Genomic DNA, 21,615 nt, shown 5'->3' with positions numbered 1-21,615 from the left:
CACCATTCTGCAACTGCACAGATTGTTCAGAGGAGGAAACTGAGGTTCAGAAACTCATTCGCTTCAAGACCAAACATCCCACCAGATCCCCAAAGCGGGATTTGAAGTGAGGCACAATAAACCAAGGTGAGAGGTGAAGACAGAATGGCTGAACACCAGCTCCGGAGAGTGTGTGCTGTCCAAGAAACGCCATGTCACCCAGGACCCCAGTGAGGCCGCCAAGCACCACCAAGGCAGGAAGTCTGGTCAGCACCAGGTTTCCCCAAGCCCACCCTCGCCCCAGAAGCAAAAAGGAAGGACCGAGCCCCGCTGCCCCCATCCCCCGCAGAGGTACCGCAGAGCTGGGGCATGTGCTGGGACGTGCTGGGGGTCTCAGGTCAGGGGAGACCCACTCACACCCCTCCTGCCAGGGGCCTCCCACTAGAGGCAGCTCGGCCAAGCACTCAGCGCAGCACCTGGCGCCCCCGAAAGTCAGTCCAAGTGAGCTCTGCAGGGAGAAGCACGGGAGTCCCAGACGCGATCGCCACCTGCCTGCAAGGCCTGCTTCCTCTGCACCAGCTGCCGCCGCCCGTCCCAGCCAGCAGTCACCTTGGGCTGTTGCCCAGGCCACTGCCTCCCCCCTGCGCCACCTAGGTCGGCACAGCTAACAGCTTCGGTGCCTTTCTTCTTTCAAAGACTCCGAGCCGAACACTTTCTGTACCTGGGCAGAAAAGCCCCAAAGAGGACCCTTCCATCATTCCCTCCATTTTGCATTGAAGAAAGTGAGACAGAGAGGTTAAGAAACTTGCCAAGGTCATCCAGCTTAGTGAGAGCACTAAGATTCAGAGACGAGCTGAGTGTAAAGCCTGGTGCTCAAACATTGCGCTGTGCTATTTCCAGCCCAAAGGTCACCACGCCCCAGAGTCTCCTTCCTAATTCCTCCTGGTTCTCTCCCATCCCCAGCCCTCCCACCATGACCTGCTCTGCGGACAGTGCAGCTGTGCTGGGGTCAGAGGGTGGATGTCGGGGGCAATCAGGAGGGCAGGCGGGGTTTGTCTGGGGGCGTGCGAACCTGAGAAGGGTGCTGCTGGGCTGCGTGCGAGCAGCCCCTCAGGAGGGTGCAAGGGTGTTGGGGGGCGACAGGCGAACAGGCCCGGATGAGGCACTGAGAGCCGAAGCCAGCAAGTGGGAGCGGGGCAGACAGGCTGCAGGCGGCAGACGTTACCTCAGCAGGCACGGCGCGGTGGAACCGGTTAATAATCCGTTACTAGGGCAACCGCCGCAGAACCCATCCCGGGAAGACCGTGTAGCCTCCGCACAGCAGCCTCAGGCTCCAAGGTGGGAAAGGGCTGAAGGCCGGGGTTGCTGACAGGGAGGGCCCAGGACTTCACAGGACCGCCCCACCTCCACCCCCAGGCGCAGGAGAGAGACTTTGGAGCTGGCCCTCCAGGGAGGGAGGCAGCAAGGTCAGGTGGCAGGACCACTGGAGGCCCATGGAGGACACCACGGGTGCTGGGCCCTCCCAGGTCCACCATCACCAGCTTCTCGTGGAGAGTTGGCAGGAGAGCACGCATTCGCCCGGACGCCGACTTGGCATCCCTGGAGCCACGGCCAGGCCTGGACTCGATCTCTTCAGTGATCCAGGGAGGTGTGGGAAGAGCCCCCATGGGAGGGTCCACAGGCCCCAGGTGCGGGAGCCCGGCTGCTGCTCGCAAGGCCCTCGCAAGGGAAGACCGTCTCCCCGTGACTGCTCAGCTCGCTGTCTGTCCTTCCATCCTACGAGGACCACTGGGAGGAGCTCTGCCTATCATCCAGTCGACCACTCTGAGTCACCAGCGAGGACAGGAGCAGCCCTTCAGAGACATAGAAACTTGACCCTTGGGTTCTCACCAGGCTCAGGCAAGAGGAAGGTCGAGTCTCACCTTCCAAACCCACGCCAGGCTGACGCCTCCCAGCCTCCGTGAGCAGCCCGCCGGCTGTCCACAGTGCCTGCAGTCAAAGCTCCGCCTTCACTGTGCATGTTCTGGAGACCTTCTCCACGAGAACACCAAAGCAGAGAGGAACGGGACTCGGTCTCCTTCAGCCTCCCTCTCTGAGCTCTCGAGCCTGCGTGAGACCCAGAACCAGGTTTTCGGGGCCTCGGAATTTTCATTTGGACCACTGCTTTGAAGGGGCATGTGGGATGGGCAGCCGCCCTGTTGACGGACAGGCTCTGCAGAGCAGCTGTGCACCCTGGTTTTGCTCTGCACATGCCAGTTTGTCCAGTGGGCACACAGCACCCTGATGCTCTTGGAAGGACTTGGTCCCCGCAGGAGTAGCTGGTGGGGAGTCTGAGTCACCCCGGGTGTTGGAGGCCAACTGCAGTGGCTCTGGTGTTCCTCTTCTGAGTGATCAGGCACCACTTTACCTGTTGGTCTCCTCCCCTGCAAAAGGAAGAACTCAATGCTGAACAATCTCAAAGCCTAGTATAAGAACTTCAAGACGGAAAAGCACCATGAACCTGAAAGACGAGGAGCCCCAATGCATAATGAGTTGCATGAAAACAGTGGCCCAATCCAGTCTGAAGTCAAGGTACCATCTAGTGCCAACAGGTGGCAGTTCCCTCAAAGGAGCGGAGCAAGACAACAGGGGCGCCTCCCGCAGTGGCACGTGACCGGTGTGTCCTGCCTGGGCTGGCCCTTGCCACTCGCTGGGCTCGGAGCTCCTGTTTCTGCCTCACTGAGATGAAGCCCGACACAGGGTAAGTGGTGAGGTGGTCACCGCAGCTCCTCCCAGGATCCAGGCCACCTCTGTAGCAACCAGGGACGGCTGTACCGCACCCTGTTTTACCAAGGAGGAAATGAAGGCCAGCAGAAGTCAACGTGCTGCCCAAAGCCACTTGATGAAGGGGCTTCTCGTTTCAAAGCTCACACTGGGCCACAGTTGCCTCTCCACACTGAAATCCACAGGACACCCATAACAGAGGCCCATGTCTCCCAGCAGTGGGCTCTGGTAGCTCATTACTAGGGAGTCAGAGTCCAGCTGTTAGGACGAGGATGGCGACACAGAAGCCTGGTGGTGGGTGACAGTGCGTGCCTGCATTTACCACACGGGCACAGCACGCACACGCTGGGACCCCAAACCAGCTCTGAGTCCTCCCACCACTGTGGCACGGCCCAGATACCCTTGGAGAGCCCGGGAGAATGGCACCACGGAAAATCCTGGAGACGGGCGTCCTCGGACACAAGGTGCAAGTACTTCCTCTGGCTTCCCCTCTGAGGGCCCAGACTCCTGAGTGGGGACTCAGGCGGCCAGAATGGAAAAGATGCACCTCCAGTGCTCCTGCCCGGCACACCCTGGGGCCTCAAGCCCAGCCTGGTGGCGTGTTCTGGAAACTTTCGCCTCTCCCCAGCTGAACTCCATGTTCAAGTCCACCTGTCTTCCCTACCCCACCCACACTCCCTGGAGCGCCCCAGTCAAACTCTGAGGTGAAGTCACCATCATAGGCAGCTTCTGCACCAAAGCCTTGGCTTTCCACCCTCTGTAGACCAGAATCTCTGTTTCCCGTTCAGGAAGCAGAGAACACTGACTCGTGGCCCCAGGTGGCTAACCCCATACACATCCTGCATTGAGCACACTCACAGTGAGCCCCAGAGCACTCAGGCTTCAGGACCAATGCAACACAGCCACCTCAGTGATAGGAGCCTTGCTCGGGCTGGCCAGCCACAGCGCTATGACAACACTCTGGAGCAAAGCACAGATGCTGTCTTAACTGCTGGTACAGACGAGAAGCCTGGGAATGAAACAAGGCAGGTGGCAGGTACAGGCCCTCCACAGGAAGGAACGTGGGGAGGGAGGACGTGAAAACACAGGGGGACCCTCCCCAAGAAGGAAGTCGGGGAGGGAGGACATGAAAACACAGGGGGACCCTGTGCAGGAAGAAGTCAGGGAAGGAGGACATGAAAACACAGGGGGACCCTCTACAGGAGGAAGTCGGGGAGGGAGGACATAAAAACACAGGGAGACCCTCTACAGGAGGAAGTCAGGGAGGGAGGACATGAAAACACAGGGAGACCCTCTGCAGGAGGAAGTCGGGGAGGGAGGACATGAAAACACAGGGGGACCCTCTACAGGAGGAAGTCGGGGAGGGAGGACATGAAAACACAGGGAGACCCTCTACAGGAGGAAGTCGGGGAGGGAGGACGACATGAAAACACAGGGAGACCCTCTACAGGAGGAAGTCGGGGAGGGAGGACGACATGAAAACACAGGGGGAACCTCTACAGGAGGAAGTCGGGGAGGGAGGACATGAAAACACAGGGGGAACCTCTACAGCAGGAAGTCGGGGAGGGAGGACATGAAAACACAGGGGGACCCTCTACAGGAGGAAGTCGGGGAGGGAGGACATGAAAACACAGGGGGAACCTCTACAGCAGGAAGTCGGGGAGGGAGGACATGAAAACACAGGGGGAACCTCTACAGCAGGAAGTCGGGGAGGGAGGACATGAAAACACAGGGAGACCCTCTGCAGGAGGAAGTTGGGGATGGAGGACATGAAAACACAGGGGGATCCTCTACAGGAGGAAGTCAGGGAGGGAGGACATGAAAACACAGGGAGACTCTCTACAGGAGGAAGTTGGGGAGGGAAGACATGAAAACACAGGGGGAACCTCTACAGGAGGAAGTTGGGGAGGGAGGACATGAAAACACAGGGAGACCCTCTGCAGGAGGAAGTCGGGGAGGGAGGACATGAAAACACAGGGAGACCCTCTGCAGGAGGAAGTTGGGGAGGGAGGACATGAAAACACAGGGGGACCCTCTACAGCAGGAAGTCGGGGAGGGAGGACATGAAAACACAGGGGGACCCTCTACAGGAGGAAGTTGGGGAGGGAGGACATGAAAACACAGGGGGAACCTCTACAGCAGGAAGTCGGGGAGGGAGGACATGAAAACACAGGGGGAACCTCTACAAGAGGAAGTTGGGGAGGGAGGACGACATGAAAACACAGGGGGACCCTCTACAGGAGGAAGTTGGGGAGGGAGGACGACATGAAAACACAGGTGGAGGTCCGTGAAAGCCCTGCGGGAGCCCACGCACAGGCGGTGACCCCTCTCCTGCAGATGGAGAGGACAGCACAGGCACTCGTGACAGACAGCCTGCCCCCCTCCCCCACGGCTGCCCTGCTCAGCACCTCCAGGGCTCCGGAGGAGAACCCACTCTGTTCTATAGACTTGAAGTTCCAAATTTCTCTCCTGGGCAATCATGTAAGATCTAGGCAGGAACTTATTTTTTAATAGATTTTTTTTAATTATAAGGAAAGTGTGGCTCCTCTATCAATTAAATCATGCTTCAACCCATACAACTATCACTTGGGTCATTACAGTGAGTGTTTGAAATTTCTGCCTAAATAAGGTCACTTTCAATTAGGGAAACACTCCTAAGTCATCATATTAATTCACAGCCAGTCACCCAAGGAATGCTGAGTAAGTAAACACAAGCAGGCATTAACTAACTAGCACCATCCATCCGACTTCATTAATTTCCCTCTTGGCAGAGAAACCAGCAGAGGAAGCAAGGAGGTGTGCACATCACTCCTGGGACAGGCCTTTACCAGGGCCCAGGGCCAGGCACCCTGCTGTGCTGAACGCAGGCTGCACTGTCATTAATACTCACAGCAAGCTGCAAGCGAGTGTTTTAAGAAATAAAATCCCATTTCCCCAGAAACGGGTTCTATCTCCTGAGAGGCTCCATCTTGCTTCCCGTCCAGGTGTCTTCCTCCACAGGTGAGCATCCAGCTGACGCTGTAGATGCCGACCCTCCCTCCAAGCTCCCTTCATCCTCCAGGAAGGACGAGAAGGGAAGGCTGTACCAGGGCCCTGGGGGAGCACTCACGATCGCCCAGTCCTGGGAACGCCGGGGTAAGCAGTCATTCCTGTCCTCGCACTCGGGGTTCCATGTGTACATGGGCTTTGTTTGAAGGAAAGCAGCTTATAGGTCTTCCAAAGACTGAAAACACTAGTATTCGTGTGTATCCCCCGTCAGACAGGCATGGAGGCAACCTAGGAATCACAGTGAAGGGCGCCTGATTGGAGAGTGCCCTTGGCTCACTACAAGGGGCACCCCTTTCCCACCTTCTCCTGACAGCTAGTTGGCGCCCCTCCAAATTCCACGCCCAGGGAAGACCAGCCCTGGAAGCTAGGCACTACCCAGCTGAGCCAGAGGCTCCCCACGTTCCTGTGCCTGCAGGTCAGGGGTCCAGTCTGGGTGGACCCTCTGCACCTCCGTGGAGCTGACAGGGACACAGCACACACTGGCATTCACACACACAGTGAGCCCATGCGTGCCCCCCACCTTGCGTACTGCAGGACCCACGGAGCCCCGACTCCCGGGGACAGCAGCTTACCAGACACACAGACCCCACGGCACCTGCAGAGGCGTGTCTCCCTCAGCCGGGCTGCCCCAGGCTGCTGACATCACAAAGGTGTCAACTGGCAACCTCACTGTCATGTGGCTCTCCCCTGGCTCCCCTTCACTCGCAAACGCAGGGGAAGGGTGAGACCTTTCAAGGCCGCCAAGTGGGCCAGCTCCCAGCAGCCGCCTGGGACTGGCACAGCCGCCGAGCTGGGCAGCAGGGTATTGGGCCTCGCATTTCAGCTTCTGTCCAGCTCTCTGTAATGGAAAATTGCCTTGCACAAAGCTAGAGTGTTACAGTTCTTTCCAGTGTCCCTCCCCACCCCACCCCAGGGCGGCCTTCAGATCAGAGGACAGTGCCCGCAGGAAGCGCAGGGAGGACGGTCCTGGCTTCCTACGATGTCCCTTGCTTCGGGCGCGGGTCCCAGGTGGCTGCTCTTTTCCTTCGGAATGGGGCTAGTATCGGGGTCAAAGTGTCCAAATAACTGTCAGTGTCAAGCCCAGGAAGTGGTCTGCACAGGCGTGCAGCTCACAGAATACCCCCGGGACGTCCCCCTGGACACCCGCAGGCTGTACCTGAATGACAACAAGATGGTGAGCCTGCCAGCCATGCCTCTGGGACTCCTCAGCGACCTGGTTTACTTGGACTGCCGGAACAACCGGATCCGGGAGGTGATGGACTACACCTTCATCGGGGTCTTCAAGCTCATCTACCTTGACCTCAGCTCCAACAACCTGACCTCCATCTCCCCGTTCAGCTTCTCCGTGCTCAGCAACCTGGTGCAGCTGAGCATCGCCAACAACCCCCACCTGCTGTCTCTCCACAAGCACACCTTCGCCAACACCAGCTCCCTGAGGCACCTGGACCTCAGGAACACCGGCCTGCAGACCCTGGACCACGACGCCTTCCACCACCTCACGGCGCTCCAGACCCTGTATCTGAGCGGGAACCCCTGGAAGTGCAACTGCTCGTTCCTGGACTTCGCCATCTACCTCATAGTGTCCCATCTGAGCCACCCAGGTGAGGCTGCGCGGGCCTGGAGGAGGTAGCGAGGAGGAGGAGAACTGGTTCCAGGCAGGGTGGAGCCATGGGTGTTCAGGGAGAAGAGGCTGGCTGAGCCCGCTGAAGTGCTCCTGCTCGGCAGGGCCCATCCTGGGGGCTGGGACCAGGCTCAGTGGGCAAGTTCTGGGGTGGGAGCCCGAAGGGCTGAGCTCTGGTCCAAACTCGCACTCACTAGTTGGCTGCCCTTGGAAAAGTTCTCACTTCTCTCAGCCTCAGTTTCCTGATTCGTAAAGTGAGTACGTTAATATTACCTAATACGCAGAGTTGTATCATGGTGTGTGTGGAAATGATAGCGCCCCGCAGGGGCGCCCCATCCCACTGCACCCAGAGACTGGGCCTTCCCGGATCTAACGTCGACTCCATCACTCACGGGCCGCAAAAACCCAGTGGGCACAGGCTGCACAGAAGGGAAGTTCAGCAGATGGGGCTGGGAAGTGGTGAGGCGGAGGACAGGGCGGGCAGAAGAACCGCCTTCTGAGGGCTGCTCTTTCCTCCCCGCTGACCTCATGAGGAAGCGGAGGCGTGCAGACCCGTGGGGACGGGTCACAGTGCTCGCTCTGGAGAGGAGACCCCTGTCTTAAGGAGGTCCTCAGTCACTTAGGAGGTTTTAGGCTGGCTGTCACCACTCTGTGCCTTCGCCATGGCCCCTGTGGCTGCCCAGGGCACTGTAACCTCTTCTCAGGGCCTTCACTGTCCTGTCCTTGTCCTCCCCGCTCCCTCTCCACCAATAGCACAAGAGTCCAATGAAGCCAGAGCCCCAGAGAGATGAGAAAGAACTGCCCACAGGGGGCCTGGAGCCACCCAGAGGAAACTGCCCCACGTGCCCAAGTGCTGAGAAGGTTCCCAGTCAAAATGGCAGACTCTGGAGGAACTAGGCGAGAGCAAGTAGACCCTGGCCCTCCTGCCCTCCAGGAGCGCCTCCACAGCTCTGCCAGGCAGGGCCTGGAGGAGGGAAGCAAGCGGGGTCCCTGGAAGCACCGCTCAGGGAGGCTCAGAGGGTGGGCACACTGAGTGTGGCCTCCTGGACTTTGTGCCCAGGAGCCCAGCCTGCTCCCGGACACTTTGGCTCGAGCTGATAAAATAACCAAGAGGAACTCCCCAGACCACCTGGGCAGGCTGCCTGGCCTCTCTACCACTTCCTCCAAGAGCCAGATGGGCTACTTCTCCCCATGGCTGGTGCCATGATGGTCTCTAGAAAGCTCTCTACACGAGGGTCCATGTGAGTCACCCTCCTGCAATTGTCGTAGTTCCTACAGGGGTCCCCTACAGGGGTCCCCAAAGGCCTTCACGGGAGCCGCCAGCCATGTCCGTGTGGCTGACCCACGTGAGGACTGACCTTCTGCTCCCCACCATGCATGTGGGTTTCTCTCACGTGCTGCCCATGGGGTGTCCAGGGGACCTTCCACCCTGGCTGCAGAGTGGGGTGTGGGCCTCTGCCCTCCCTAACCTGCTGCTTCGCTCCCACACACTTCCCCCGTCAGACTTCTGTTCGTAGGCTGTGTCTCGGAATGTGCAGGCTGACTACTTTGAACTCCTTGACTCTTCTGTTCAATCCACACTGAGCAGGATGTGCAACCCGGTCTGTGTTGCTGCATGTTTTCAAAGACGTTAGAAGGAAATATCTGTCTTATCTCGCTCATAAATGCCACATGAATAAGGAATCTGTCTTTCGAGGTCAACAAACTTTGAGTGTCACACTGACCCTTAAATTTTGTGCCCTCAACCTATGGAAGATCCCATCCTTGAATGAGAAAATAGAGTGACTTGCCCAAAGTCACACAGCCAGTAAGTGGCAATGAAATGATTTGAATGTCTTAATTTCAAATTCAGTTCTGTATTAATAAGTCATCTTCTGCCACGGTGACAAAATGCCTGAGATAATCAACTTAAAAAGAGGGAAGGCTTGTTCTGGCTCACAGGTTTGGAGGTTTCAGTACACAGTCAGTGGCCTACTTTGGGCCTCTGCGGGGGTGGCGCATCACAGGGGAGCAGGGTGCAGAGGGAGGTACTCACCTCGTGGCAGCCCCGAAGTTAAAGGGAAAGAGAAGACAGGGCCAGCTTCCCGCACTGCCCTTCAAGCCCATGTCCCCAGGGGCTGCGTTTCCTACCACCAAGTCCCAACTCGTAAAGGTCCCACCACCTCCCTAAAGCACCAGGGGCTGGAGATCAAGCCTTTCACGCATGGTCCTTTGGGCCATTTCAGACCACACGAGCAAGGCCTCTCCCATGAAACCAGGCCAGCTGTTGGCTCACGGGTCACGTGGCAAGCAGCTCCACGTCAGCCCTGGTCCAGGCACGCGGTCAGCGCCTGGACCACAGCTTGCTCTCCTCGCACAGAGCCCCTGAGCACACCCAAGATGGTTCTCACTGGAGGAGCCACACGGGCGTGGTGGGACCTGCCAACCCCTCAGGTCTTGGTGCTCGCTCCCCTAGGGGCCTCCTTCAGGCTGGCTCCTCCCTCACACACGTACAATCCCAAAACACACGTGGACTCGCACAGTGGACACACATAGGTACAGTGCAAATCACGCGTGGGTGTGTTCCACATGACACACAGTCGCAGATATATGGCACACTTGTACACTCGCACACACACACAGAGCTGGACACAGCCAGACTCACGGGGCCTCGCCGGCCCGTCAGCCAGACCTCCACACAGGATTCCCCTCAGTCTCGTGACGACGCTCCTGGGGCAGTGGCCACTCCTGACCGACATTCTTGGTGAACTCTGAACCCTAATGGTCTGAACATCTGTTTACATCACTCTGGCTACCAGATGGGAATCTCCAACTCCTTCTAGAACAGAGCCCATGCCTCTCCGGGTGCACCCATATTTCAGGATAAAGGAAGAATTTTTAAGAAATGAGCTGAGTCACCTGGCTGTTTATAAAGCAGAAACCAATTTAAAATTGGTCTACCTTAGACCCAGGAGCGCTGCCTGTGGCACTGAGAGCGTCACCTGAGAGCAGTCGGCAGGACAGGTGCACACAGAGCCGCTGGTGTGCACCGCCTGGCCCAGCAAGGCCCGGCGTGACGGGCTTCCACTGCCCTGCTCCTCTGCGGCGAGCAAGTGCTGGGATGTCGCCAGCAGGGTCCCGGGCTGTGAAGGAGACACAGGACCCCGCACACACGTCCCAAGGTCCAGTCAGCACAGCAGAGCTGAGCGGAGCAAAACAACCCGATGTGCCCAGACACGCACTCTACAGCCGTGGAGGAGGACCCTGTAGGAGCTTGGGTCCCGCAGGGAAAGTGACGTGGGTTAAAACTCCGGCCCTACCGCTTACTACCTGAAAGATCTCAGAGAAGTCACTGAACCTCTCTGAACTTCGACGTCCTCATCTTTAAGACAGGATAATAATAGAACCAACCTACCTCGGGCTGTCACAGAGAAATGGGAGTGTTTATGAACTGCCACTAACTTCAGCCTGGCAGCAGAGCACTCCATGAACAAATGGTGGCAGCGCAAGAAAAATCAGGAGACTAGAGACCAAGCAGCTGAGTGGCCCCGTGGCCAAGCAGTGGACGCACCAAGGCTCAGTACACAGGGGCCGGAGGACAGTGCACTCTCCCCAGAGGCAGGATGGGGACAGTGTGGGAAGGTAAGCAGCAGGTCCTCTGACTCCAGTCTCCAAGAAATGGTGAGGAGAATCATGGAAAGAGTTGGGGACTCAGTCAATCGTGGACACAGACCCTGGAGAACCAAACCAGAGGCCCAGATCCAGGCTGACTCAGGGCTGGACAGCTCAGCCAAGGGGCTGCTCCTCACTCGCTAAATATGGAACTCAAAGCTCCATCTATGAAAGTCCCTAACATTTTCCTGAACGAAAAATTTGTTTTTTTAAAGAACATTCCATTTCCAGAGGCAGGTACAGATCCCAGGCAGCACTCTGGAAATGAAGGCAAGAGAGTCAGTCCCGTGTGGGTAATGGGACCTTGAGAAACAGAGGTCCCTGGGCGTGACTGTATGACTTAAGAATGCTGAGAAAAACCTCTCCACTGCTGCCTGCACTGAGCTGAAATTATCCATTAGAGGTTCACCATTTGGGTCTCAAAAAAGCGTCAAGATCTTGGAGAGGACCCTGCAGAAACATGGAGCCCCTGGGAAGAACAACGCAAGCGCACTGGCCTTTATGCCTCCATGGGAGGAGCCCCTTCTCAGGACATCTAAGCCCAGAGGCTGATGCTGCAACAGGGGAACCTTGAAGGAAGAGAGGCTCTGGAAGGAAATGGAGAGGACGGAGAGACAGGAGGGCGGTCACATGGCCCCCGACACTTTGGCTCAGGGCGCCCCCTGCAGACAGGTTAGAGGAAGCCAAGCGTCCGCTCACCTGTTCCAGCATAAGGGCAGGCTGACACGCCCAGATCGGCCAGAGATAGGTACCGGTGCGGTCATTGACGGTGAGTCAAGAGGGACCCTCCAGTGGTGTCCTCACCAGATGTACTGAGAAGGGGTCCGCCCAGGGGTTCACAGTCTCCTCCAAACACGAGAAGCACAGCTGGGGCAGGGGGCAGGGCACATCGTGGGGCGCCGGCAGGCAGGGTGCTCCAAGGGCCCAGCAGCACAGGGTTAAAACACACCCACACGCTCCGTTTCCTTTTAGCCCAGGTCAGCAAGCAGGGGAACTAATCCCTGGCCAAAGCTGTAATTTTCCAGTCACTAATGCTGTTTGAAGGTGAGCGTGGCAATTGAGTGTTCTCCAGCAGGACAGGGCCGGATGCTTCTCAGGATGCTCTTAAAAGCACAGGCGACTCTGAGCTCCTGGACATGAGTGATCTGGCCTCCCATATCCATGTCCCTCCACCCCCAATGTCTGGTCGGTGCTGTCCAGCAGAAGTCTCTGCAGTGGTAGAAACTATTTGTGTATGTGGTCTCCAAGCAGTAGCCACTGGTCACATGTGACTATTCTGCTCTTGAAATGAGCTAGTACAACTGGGGCATTTTTAATTTCACTTCATTTCAATTCCTATAAATGTCACTCAAGGCAGTAGCTACCGCAGTGGTCAGAGCAGCCTTTACTGTGGGGTGCTGAAGCTGAACCTGTAGCATCCAGCATCCTGGAGTGTAGCCCAACATGGACAGCCGCGATGTCCATGCTCTGTGCTCTCTCCAGGGTCATACTTCCTTGCCACCAGACACCTCACGGTCTGTTCAGTCTCACGTGCTCATGCTGTGCCCTGCATGGTAATATTATGCTGGGGTGGTCTTATCACAGAGAAAGTCATAATCCTGTCTTCCAGAAGAAAATACAAGGCTACAGAGACATGACATGGAGGGGACAGCCGGGAAGCCTGTCCTAGCATCCACAAAGCCACTGGGTAATTGGGGGAAAATTATGTCCTGCTTGAGTCTCACTTTTCTTGTCATTAAAATAAGGGAGCAGGATCCGATATCCCAAAGCCTCCTTGGGCCGGCAGGTTACAGACCTAAATAGAAAGGGAAGACACACGTGATGTAAGAGGAGAGCGTTAGTCAGCGGCAGGGTCCCAGCGAGCCCAACAGAGCTAGCGCCCAGATGGAGGTCTCCTGGAAGAGGTGGTGGCGGAGCTGGGAAGGGCACCAAGGAAGGAGAGGCCTCGGAGGCCTGCACTCCCCACCCCCAGCACCCTCAGGGTGGCTGGAACAGCCCCCCGGGGGTCTCAGAGCCCTGACTGCTCCCCGCTGCTCAGACAGTGTCCACAATGTCCAGCAAACACGAGAACCCTGAGACTCATCGCCTCATCGCCTGAGATTGGGATTCAGTGAGCGGCCAGTGCAAGTGCCCTTAGTCCCGCTTCAAGAAACCCTGTGGCCATGTCCATGCTCCCTGCCTTCAGGAGCTGCTCCCGTTGCTGAGCAAATTGATTTGCACTAAGATGCTAATGGCTAGTCATGTTCGGAAATTTCTGCCTCCGACATTTGCAATTTGACAGGGAATAACAACCAACAGTGAGAATTCAGAAAGTGGCTGATGACCAGGGATAACCAATGAGGGGAAATTTGAGGACAGAGGGCCCCTCCGTGTCAGCTCTTAAATCAGTCCTGCAGCAGCCCCGTGGTGGGGCCCGAACAGCAGGGAGGAGTCTGGGCACAGTGCCGCAGAGGCGGTGGACAAAGCCACGCAGGGACATCTACGGGGAGCAGATGGGCTGGGTCATGAGCCGCCTCAGGTCCAAGTCATCTTGAGGGCATCTTGAGCAGGGAACATCCTGGTTTCATCCCGAGGCTCCTGCATCCCACGCTCAAGACTGCTGTGATAGGATAATGGCCCCATTTCAACTCCCCAAGCACAAAGTCACCCACGACTGTGCCAAAACTTAGATTCCCAGAATGAATTCAGGTCCTCACCTGATTCCACCATGAATGCCAGCCCGTCTCCCCATCAGGGAAACTGAGATGAAGACCAGGGCCAAAAACAACCGCTGGGCAGCAGGCAGCTCAGGCTGCCGGCTGCTCGGCCACCTGGCTCTTGCACTTTTAACAAACTCCCTGGCCTCATGGTCCCCTGCAGAAGGCCAGAAGGACAATCTCCTGGGAGAGCCAGAGGGTGCAGCTGAGCCCTAAGCCACAGATATCCAAACCCAAGAGGGGCGGGAGTGGCTCAGGAAGGGCCCCCGGCGGTCTGATACACGCCCAGTGAGGATCCTGCGGGCTGGGGAATGAAGCTCTTCAAGCTTGGGGTCAGACTACACATGGCCCAGGCATCGGGAAAGCAGCAGTGTGAGGCTGAAGGAGCCCCTCCAGGGGGAGATCTCCCACCCTGGGGGACGAGGCAGAGAGTGGACCCAGCATAAGTGAGCAGGGTCAGCCTGGCAGAGCATTGAGCAATGTCCTGGGTCACATGCAGTGTGTTTGGCGAGGCCTTGAGGTGGGTCCAGATCTAGTGCCAGGAGGGGCCTTCCGCAGGCCGCCGAGTGGGGACCCCAGGAAGCATGTGGAAGGCAGCCCCTGGTAGTCCCTAGCTTAGGGCACAATCCCAGGTAACTAAGAAGGCTGTCATTTCCTCAGATGGACTGGAAGCTCTGTGAGAGCCCGTCTATCTCCAGAACCCAGCCCCAGGCCCCGCCCAGAAGAGAGCCAGAAACTGTTCACGCCCCAACGGCCCCAGGAACCCAGCCTGGGGCACATGGACTGGGGCCCCTGGCCACTCTGGAGGCAGGGACAGTGGAGGTGAGGGGAAGCTGAGTGCCACCACGAGTTTGTGGAGAGGGAGGGACCTGCGGGCCAGCAGTCATTTGCATGTTCCAACCTGAACGCAGCGTCGAGGACAGAAGCGGCCAGGCAGACACTGTCCTTCAGCTGGGGTCACCGTCCGCAGGGAACCTGGGGGAGGGGTAGAGCTCTCAAAATGACGGCATGGGCCACAGCTCTTACCCGGAGCTGCCCGTGTGCCTTGCCTTTTCTGGTCACATGTGATTCGTCCGATTACAACAGTCCGGAATGGAATGGAAGCCCTGGTGATTCTCGGTGTGTCTTCTAGCAGCCAGAGGCTCCGGCCCAGCATTTGGTGAGGTGAGGTGTGGGCACCGTCACCCCAGTGGACATCAGCGGGGGCCGAGGGACCCAACCTGGCACCCGCGCACACACATGGCTGCTGGGTCACTGAAGCCGGGAAGGCCGTGGCGGGGACCCAGCGGGATCCAGCCCTCTGAGCAGGCAGGACTCTCGGTGTGTGCTTCCAGCTGACCGTGGGAGGCGGGCAAGGATGGACCCCTGGGGAGTGGTGGCGCCACCCGCTGATGAGCGTCTGAGTCACCCGCTCGCCACTGCATGGCTTTTCTGAGGACGTGGCTGGTCACTGAGCACGTCCATCTCTAAGCCAAACTGAGTGGCAACTCGAGGTCCATCTTTAGCTTCCAAGGCCCCAGAGCCCCCAGCCTGCTGTAGCCACTGACGTCACACCACCAGCACCTACTCTGGAAGGGGCAGCAGAAGTGCCCTGGGTAGGACGCATCATCTGAAGGTCCTACGCTGTGACCTTGCCCAACTCGTGACGGGAAAGGGCTTCTCTCCTGGTGGATGGCTAACACACAAGAAGGGTCACAAGGAGGGGGCGTCCAGCCTGGCATCGGCTCCCCATGACCAGGTCTGTGAGCAGGAAACAGTCCCGCGGGGCTCCCCAGCCTCCAGGTCTCCTCTACAGGTGAGGAATCCATGAATCATGTTTGACCTTCAAACTCGGCACTGCCTTTCAAGAGGGGAGGTCCCTGGGCCCCAGGAGAGGCTGGCTGTCCAGGTCCAGGGCATCTGGGCTTCTACAGACCCAGCTCCACCTGGGGAGCCCTGAAGGATGCCAGGGACGGCTCAGACAGTCGTGGTGTCTGTGGAGGCCACAGTAGACACTTCAGACTCACTGGGTCCCTTCCAACCACCCAACTGTGTCATTGGTCACATTAGGAAATACGCAGCGATGGCAGTGACCGTGTCCAGTGAAGCCCCATCACAGAGACAGGCGACGGCTGGCCGTGGCCCGGGTGGGAGCTGCACCCTGGCTTACGTAGCGGGGGGACGGGCGGGGAGAGGTAGGAGCCCATGCCTGGGCTAGAATGCCCAGAGGACCATGCACAAGGCGGGGCCCAGCTGGCCAGCTGGCCTGTGGTGCAGGGTTGATACGCTGCCTGTGCAGCCTCCCTGCCAGGAGCCACCTCCCCAGAGTAACAGTGACTCCTTCAAGGTCCAGCCAGGAATCTGCCCCAAACAGCAGACAAGGAGGTCGGGCTGTGAGAGGTGGGCAGTAACCGCCCATTCTGTCAGGTTCACGTTCGCAGACGTTCCGGGGCGCCCACTGCGGGCCAGGCACGGGCCACACAGGTGGCCCCACACAGCCTCTGCTGGCACCCAGCTCTCACAGAGCAATGGAGGGTGTGGAGCCTCTGACACCAGGGAGCCAGGGGCCCTTCCACCCCACACTGGTCATCCCCTGCATCCCAGAGGACAGAGCAGGTGTCCTTCCCAGGTCAAGCCTTGGCCTCCATGTGGTCCTGGAGACCACCCACTCCCCTGAGCAGGGGCTTCACACCCTGGGCTCACTGAGTCCTCCCCAGGCTGCCACAGGGCAAGTGGCAACTGGCGATCGCCTGGTGGAGTCACCAAGGTGGTCCGAGGGGGCCAGACCCCTGGGGTCTTCTACCACCCAGCCTCCCTTTCCTCCAGCCCAGCAGCACGTGGTGGCAGGAGCCAAGGGCTGGTGGTGACAAGGGCATCCAATGCCCCGAGCTCTTGTCTGGGCCAGGCACACGCAGGATCCAGCAGGGACAGGACAGACAGACACGCACATCCTGGAGCTCACAGCAAGCAGACAGAGATGAGGTGGCAGGTCCAGCCCTTGGCGACGCTGACCCCTCTGGAGTAAGAACGAGGTGGAGCCTGTGGAGAGGGGTCTGGAGAGGCCACTGCAGGTGACAGACAGGCCTTCCCATGCCACAGTCTCCCTGGCAGTGCCCCCAAGTCAGCCCGGAAGACGCCCAGGCGAGTGCAGGGGTAGGGGCTCCTAGGAGGGCCCCCTTCCTCCAGGCAGGAAGCCCCAGGGAGCCCCCAGCAGATGTCTGCCCAGAACTGGGGTCTCTCTGCAGGCCAGGGAAGGCAGCAGCTCCTTCTATACCCCAGGGCTCCAGGCCGCTTTCTGCAGGAAGGCTCTGCACTCGGGTGGTTCTGCACCCCAGGAACTGATCCCTCCTTGCATCCCATTCTGGCAGACATGTTTTCTGCCTGTGAGCAACATGCTGTGTGCGGAAATGGACAAATTAATTTGTGATTCCTTAGGAACTATTTGCAAGAAGTTAAACATTAATAACATCTGTAATTGTACCTGGGCACATTAACTGGGGCAGATGCCCTGGACCTGCTGGGGTGAGGCCACAGGAAGGGAGATCACAGGGCCTGGACACCGGTCTATAATGTGAATGAAGGCCCCTGGAGTTTTACAGTGCACAGTGTACACAACAGTACCTGCTGGCCCTGTGGGACAGTCAAGGAAATCAAGAACTCCAGAGAGGAAAGAACTGATTGTAGTTTGTTCATTCCATGGCATGAGAACATTTAAAACTAGCTGTCGGGTGGTCCACAGGGGAGCTCAGAGCTGAATTTTGTGAAGCACCTCACACAATACCTAGCAATATCCAGGCTCCAGGATCAGTAGATAGGTGTTTGACCTCCAAAGTCATCACATCAGGATAAGAAAAGAATATATGGCTAATGAGCTAAAAAAAAAGAAAAGAAAGAAAAGGAAACGAAATAATAAACAAGAAGCCAAGAAGGATAAGGAAGGGGGCTCGAAAGAAGTGGGGCAAACAAGCAAATCAGGAGGAACGAGGGACCAACCCAAGAGCACGGCAGCCACAGGAAGGCCAGCAGTACCGTCCTGGGGGAGAACAAGCCCACCTCACGCTGCCTGAAGAAGGTGCTGAACGTCGAGCAAGGAAAGATTGAAGGGTGAGAAGATGCACAACGCAGGCCCCGGAGGAGCCTCGGTGCAGCCCGCCACCCTCAAACCCGGGCCGCTCGCGGGCGAGAAGCATTACTAGAGAGAAAGACGCCGCTTGGTCTAGAAGGAAAACAGCTTTCTACGCCTCTAACCTCCTCAACAGACGCAAAGCGAAGCGGGACAGAACGACCCAGGGGAGACAAACGCAGTCCCGGAGACTTCCACACGCTCACGGGAACAGCAGACAACTACCAGGCTAATGACAACCCAGAGGCAGGAGACGCCCCAGCGAAGCGCCCCTCGGAGAGCAGAGGTCCATGACCATGGGACACAAGAAGCGAGCTCCACCAAGCAGACGTGCTTCTTCAGAGCACCTGGAAACATCACGAGAACTGACCTATGCTCATCCTTGAAGCAAATTCCCAAGAAATTTCAAAGGATCAAAATTAGAGTTTGTTTGGGCCCACAGTGGAATTAAACTAGAATCCGATCGTTTAAAAATATTACCAGGAAGTCCCAAATATTTACAAACCAGCAACTTGGTCAACGCACAGGCGCTCTTATTAACAGGAACAATGATGTCCGTAGGTGTCCCATGCCGTCACCAGCTGAGTGTCTGACAGGGACAAGACACATGTGGAGCGCCATCGTGCCAGGCAGAACAGGGTGGAGCGCGGCCACGTAGGAAGCGAAGGCGCCACGCGTGCTGGGCAGGGCGCCAGGCCGGGGCCTCTGAGCTGGCCCGTGGCGGGAGGACCCCAGAGGAGAGCCACCAGGCTAAGACTGGAACCCCACTGATGCAGACAGCGGTGAGGAAGGCGGCCACCAGGGCCAGGAAGAGCACGGAGGCATAGCCCGCGGGACCGAAGGGAGAGGGGCTGCTGAGTGCCCGCTGGGTGCCATTTTGAGCCCCACAGGGGTCAGAGGAGGGTCTGAGCCAGGGTGAGTCCTGGAGAAGGTGAACAGGCCGGAGCCTGGGGGTGGACCTTGGGGCGAGCAGGGAGGGAGGAGCAGGCGGGAGCGCCAGATGCTGACACGGCCTCCCTCCCTCCCTCCCTCCCGGCAGAGCCTCCCACGCCCCCTACTAAACAGCAGAACAAAGCACTCAAAGCAGCGCCTGATCTCGCCTTTCAAGTTAAGGCTGCGAAATGGGAAATGTGTGTTCAATGTTTAGTCTCATCTCTGCCACCCAAGACCCGATTTAAAAGCCTCGTCTTTTTTTAGATAGAATGACATAAACCCCCCAGACACAGCTCAGACCTCAGAATCCCATGTTGTTCTTTCCCAGATGCATCTTCCGAGCGTGTCCTGTGTCTGGCAGTCTAGGCAGGTGCCCTGAGCTCTCTCTTGATGGAACCCATGAAGCTCCAGCGCCTCTGGCCCCTTCCCCGGCCTCCTGGAGCCCCGAGCCAGGCTGGTTGGACAGGGGCCTGGGGCTTGACTGCGTCCCTGCCCTTCACATCACTACCCCAGCCCCTCCCCTTGGCTCCTCTCCCCAGGTGCAGCTCTGAGGCCCACTGTCCACTCTCCTCCAGAGAGGGTCCTCCTCTCCTCGGAGCATGTGAGGCAGTCCCTGGCTGGCTTCCCTCCGACAGGGAGGCCCTGACAATATGGCTGGCCTCCCATCGTCATCCTGGGGGACTTCATGGAGGTACTTTGGCGGAGTCAACGTCCAGCTGTCCAAGTAGAGCAGACCCCTCTCCCATCACCCAAACCCACTGCCCACTCCCCAGCCAACACCTGTCCCTGCACATTTCTCTGACTCTCCTGCTTTGGGCTCCCACTGAGATGTCCCCAAGTGGACCTGTCTCCCTAGCTTCTTGGGTCACCATGCACACGGATGCTCCGGCACAGCCAGTCCTGCCCAGCAGTGGAGGAAGCTCCTCTGCGGTACTTCTAACCGCAGCTCCCACTTCTGCAAAGCTTCCTCGGCTTCTAGTCTTCTCTGTCTCGTCTTCTGCCTGGACTCTGAGGGCTACTGGAAGCAAACCTCCCGGAGTCTCTGTTTCTTTATTTGCAAAACAAGGATGGTGATATGTGCCTGAGGCTTCTGGAAGAATCAGGTGAGAAAACATCTGTGAAGCCTCAGCAAGTGGCAAAGTGTAGTAAATACTAGCTGCTCTTATGATTTTGACTGTGGTGATCTCAGCCCCGGCTCAACCCAGCATTGAGCTCATTTATCAAAAGTGTGCTGGACAAATGCAGCTGAACCCCCACACAGGCTCTGGCACCAGCAGGGTGGAGCGCACGGGCTAGGAAGGTGCAGGCCGGACAGCACCCGAGCACTCTGCACAGACCCTGCCCACCCCCGTCCATCCCCCACACTGCCCTCAGAGCAGGGGTCGGTCTTTGCTCTTGTAAGACAAGGAAGTGGGATTCAGAGACAGAGTCCGGAATCCTTCGACGTTTGCAAAGTTAGCTAGTGACAGAGTCTAGGCTGCAGCCCCGGTGCGTCCAGCTGCAAAGCCCACTTTTCCTTCTGCCAGTACTGAAGTCTGCGTGCTAGTATGAGGAGGTGCTCAGAGGAGTAGCAGGAGTTGAGTCAGCCGCTAGAAATGTCCGAAGAATCCTCGGGCCCTGTGAGCCAGAGAGAGTGAACACCCTGGGGGGAGGGAGCTGCTTCTGCTGCGGACCCTGTGCCCCGAGCTCCGCGGCTTCTCCTGGGGAGAACGGGAGTCTCGCCCATCCTAGAGCTGAGGCAAGTGTTCCGTGATGCTCTTAGGTGGTGCCAATGGTCCCTGGCTGGTTCAGAGAGAGGACAGGTGACATGGGAAAAGAAGGGGCGAGAAGAGATGAGGGAGAAGAGGGAGACAGCAAAAGGCACAGGACTGGGGCGTTCCTCTGCATGACAGATCCCCTCGTGGTTCCAGCCTCCGGGCCTGGGAGTCCGTCCTTCCCTGAGGAGCCTCCAAAACCGTTTCCACGTCCTGAATGCACTAGCCTGGAGGAGGAAGAAGCCCAGGTGCAGATTTTTCAAACTGTAATGTGCCACAAATGCCTGGGGTTGTGTCGAGATGCAGATTCCCAGCCCCAGGCCTGCGAGGGCCTGAGACTCTGCATTCCTGACAAGTCCACCCTGAGCAGCGAGGGTCTGCACCCCAGGTCCCCTCGGGGTTCTGCTGTTTCAGTTCCCGCTATGCTCTTCTTCACAGATGGCCCAAACGCCACGTGCGTGAAGCCCACGGAGCTGGCGGGGTGGCCCATCGCCCAGGTGGGGAACCCCCTGCGGTACATGTGCCTCACACACCTGGACCGCCAAGACTACATCTTCCTGCTGCTCATCGGCTTCTGCATCTTTTCCGCGGGCACGGTGGCGGCCTGGCTCACAGGCGTGTGTGCAGTGGTCTACCAGAATGCCCACCGCAAGTCCAACGAGGACGAGGCGGACGACGAGGCCGGGCACAAGGTGGAGGTCAGCAGGCGGCTCTTCCAGACCAGCACTAACTCGGTCCACGCGGGGTTCCCGCAGCTGATTTAGCACCGGAGCCCGCCGCCTGCTGTGCGACCCGCCCGATTCCCTCTCGATTCCCTCTGCCCCCCACTGCCAGCGAGCAGCCTTGGAGACTGAAGTCTTCTAGTAAATAAATAAATTGTCGGGTGGTCATTCCAGAGTGGTCCCTTCCTGCACTGCCAGTGCCGGCCCCTCCCTGAGCTCAGCAGGACGGGGTAGACCGTCTAGAGAAACCACCCCAAAAGCCAGGTGGCTCATGTTTAGTGAGCACCCACCATGCCCCAAACCAACTCCTGGAGGGAGGGAGACAAGAAACGAGATTTAAGCCCGT

The 21,615-nt window shown here is 58.0% G+C and overlaps 1 protein-coding gene across 1 annotated transcript; it reads left to right on the top strand.

The window, feature by feature from the left end:
* The first annotated feature begins 6,769 nt into the window (after positions 1 to 6,769).
* Lrrc52 (leucine rich repeat containing 52) lies at positions 6,770 to 21,311 on the top strand. Its single transcript, XM_047519836.1, has 2 exons — positions 6,770 to 7,391; positions 20,986 to 21,311. Exons 1-2 carry the CDS (start codon positions 6,770 to 6,772, stop codon positions 21,309 to 21,311), a joined length of 948 nt encoding a protein of 315 aa, XP_047375792.1.
* Positions 21,312 to 21,615: the final 304 nt, after the last annotated feature.

The sequence above is a fragment of the Sciurus carolinensis genome, chromosome 12 (genome assembly GCF_902686445.1).
Source record: "Sciurus carolinensis chromosome 12, mSciCar1.2, whole genome shotgun sequence".
Lineage (NCBI taxonomy): Eukaryota > Metazoa > Chordata > Mammalia > Rodentia > Sciuridae > Sciurus > Sciurus carolinensis.
Note: the sequence above shows the minus strand (reverse complement) of the source record. Positions and strands in the feature narration are given on the sequence as shown.

What these genes read in the sequence shown, in the direction of transcription:
- Lrrc52 (XM_047519836.1), top strand. Translation starts at nt 6,770, where the DNA reads ATGTCCCTTGCTTCGGGCGCGGGTCCCAGGTGGCTGCTCTTTTCCTTC. An exon ending in GTCCCATCTGAGCCACCCAG is followed by an intron (nt 7,392 to 20,985) that starts GTGAGGCTGCGC and finishes TCTTCTTCACAG; the next exon opens with ATGGCCCAAACGCCACGTGC.